Source organism: Poromitra crassiceps, assembly GCF_964638095.1.
Source record: "Poromitra crassiceps genome assembly, chromosome: 2".
Taxonomy (NCBI): domain Eukaryota; kingdom Metazoa; phylum Chordata; class Actinopteri; order Beryciformes; family Melamphaidae; genus Poromitra; species Poromitra crassiceps.
In genome coordinates, this window is record NC_139624.1 from 14,500,030 (window position 1) to 14,501,647 (window position 1,618).

The window sequence follows — 1,618 nt, forward strand, 5'->3', positions numbered from 1 at the left end:
AATGAGGCCTCCTGGGTAATGTAGTTTTGTCCCTAATGGATGGGAGTGGGGGGGGGGGGGGGGGGGGACATGGGAGTGATACAGCTGGGGGAGAGAGAGATGAAACAAGAAAGAAAGGTGGAAAAGTGAGGAGGAGTGAGGAGAAAGAGATGTATGAGATGATGAGAGAGACAGACAGGAGAGGAAGTGAGAGACAGAGCGAAGCGAAACAAAGGAATCAGGTAGGGAAAGAAACAGGAGAGGGAGACAGAGAGTGGTAGAGAGACACAGAGAGAGAGAGTGGTAGAGAGACACAGAGAGAGTGGTAGAGAAAGAGACAAAGAGTGGGAGAGAGAAAGAGAGAGAATATAAACCAGGCTGTACGCCCAACTGAGGAAGTCAACTGTTTGAAGTGTAGGTTGAAGTGAAATGTGCTGAGAAGGTGATCAGATGCAACCTGCCATCCCTTCAGGACCTGCACACAGCCAGGACACTGAAGCGCACTCATAAGATCATGGTCGACTCCTCCCACCCTGGGTACAAACTTTTCAAAACACTCCCCTCAGCAAGAGACTGAGGTCTGTCAAGACCAGAACCTCTCGCCACAAGAACAACTTCTTCCCAACTGCCATCAGCCTCATCAACAAGGCCCCTACCAACCCCAAAGGCCAAAGCCCCCTCTACCAAGGACCCCCCCGCAAAACGTCACTTTATAGCTATAGCAGCTGGACTCGACACTAAAGTATTATAGCTGCTGTTAACTATATCGAGCACCACTTGGACTGTAAATCCTATTTAATTTAATGTTTATTTAACTTGCACTGTAAATTCATATTTAATGCCTACTTAACACTCCTCTTATTCGTGTATATATTGTATATATTAGCTGCACTTGCAATGTTGTGATTGTCTTTGGATATTTTTCTTATTTATCTCTAAATAGTGATATGACAGCTATGCTGCATACAGTACTTACACTAAGACAAATTCCTCATATGTTATACTGGCATATTGTGGCAATAAAAGTGATTCTGATCCTGAAATAAACCTTCAGACAGTTTCTATCTGCTTTAGAGACTCTGTTTTACAGTGGAGTCTGGCTCCCTCTAGTGGCTGAGCTGAAGAACCGCTGCTGCTGCTGGAATGGGATTAGTGGTTCTGTGCAGGACCGCTTCTCCCGTTTTCCATCATGACTCCTTCACATGAAGCAGTGCCTCCTCCCAGACCCCCAACACAGTCCCAAGTCAGACCCAAGTCAGTCTCAAGTCAGACCCAAGTCAAGTCTCAAGTCAAAATGTAGAACAGCAAGTCAAGTCAGAACGAATGAGTCCATTATCAATTTAATATATTAAAGAAAACTAAATATCTTGTACTTTCCAATCCAATAATATTGTTTGAATAGGATAAAACAAGCATCATGAGTTTGATTTCTATAATGTCAAGTCAAGTTTATTTGTATAGCCCTAATTCACAAGCATGTCTCAGAGGGCTTCACAGAGAATATGTCTAGCTAAATCTAGCTGACACAACAATTACAGTAGTAATAATAACAACATGATTTAACAATCATATGATAGAGAGACAGAGAGAAGGGGAGAAAGGGGGAGGATGTGGGGGAGGAGAGAGCAGGGAAAGGGAG

The 1,618-nt window shown here is 43.8% G+C and overlaps 1 protein-coding gene across 1 annotated transcript in view; it reads left to right on the plus strand.

Annotated features, from left to right (window-relative positions):
* Window positions 1-493: 493 nt before the first annotated feature.
* dnah5l (dynein, axonemal, heavy chain 5 like) overlaps window positions 494-1,618 on the plus strand; it is a gene marked incomplete at both ends in the record, with an annotated part of 185,082 nt that continues 183,957 nt past the window's right edge. Inside the window, one exon of the mRNA XM_083661022.1 lies at window positions 494-516. Within this exon, the coding sequence (XP_083517148.1) occupies window positions 494-516 (23 nt within the window). The remainder of the gene's footprint in view (window positions 517-1,618) is intronic.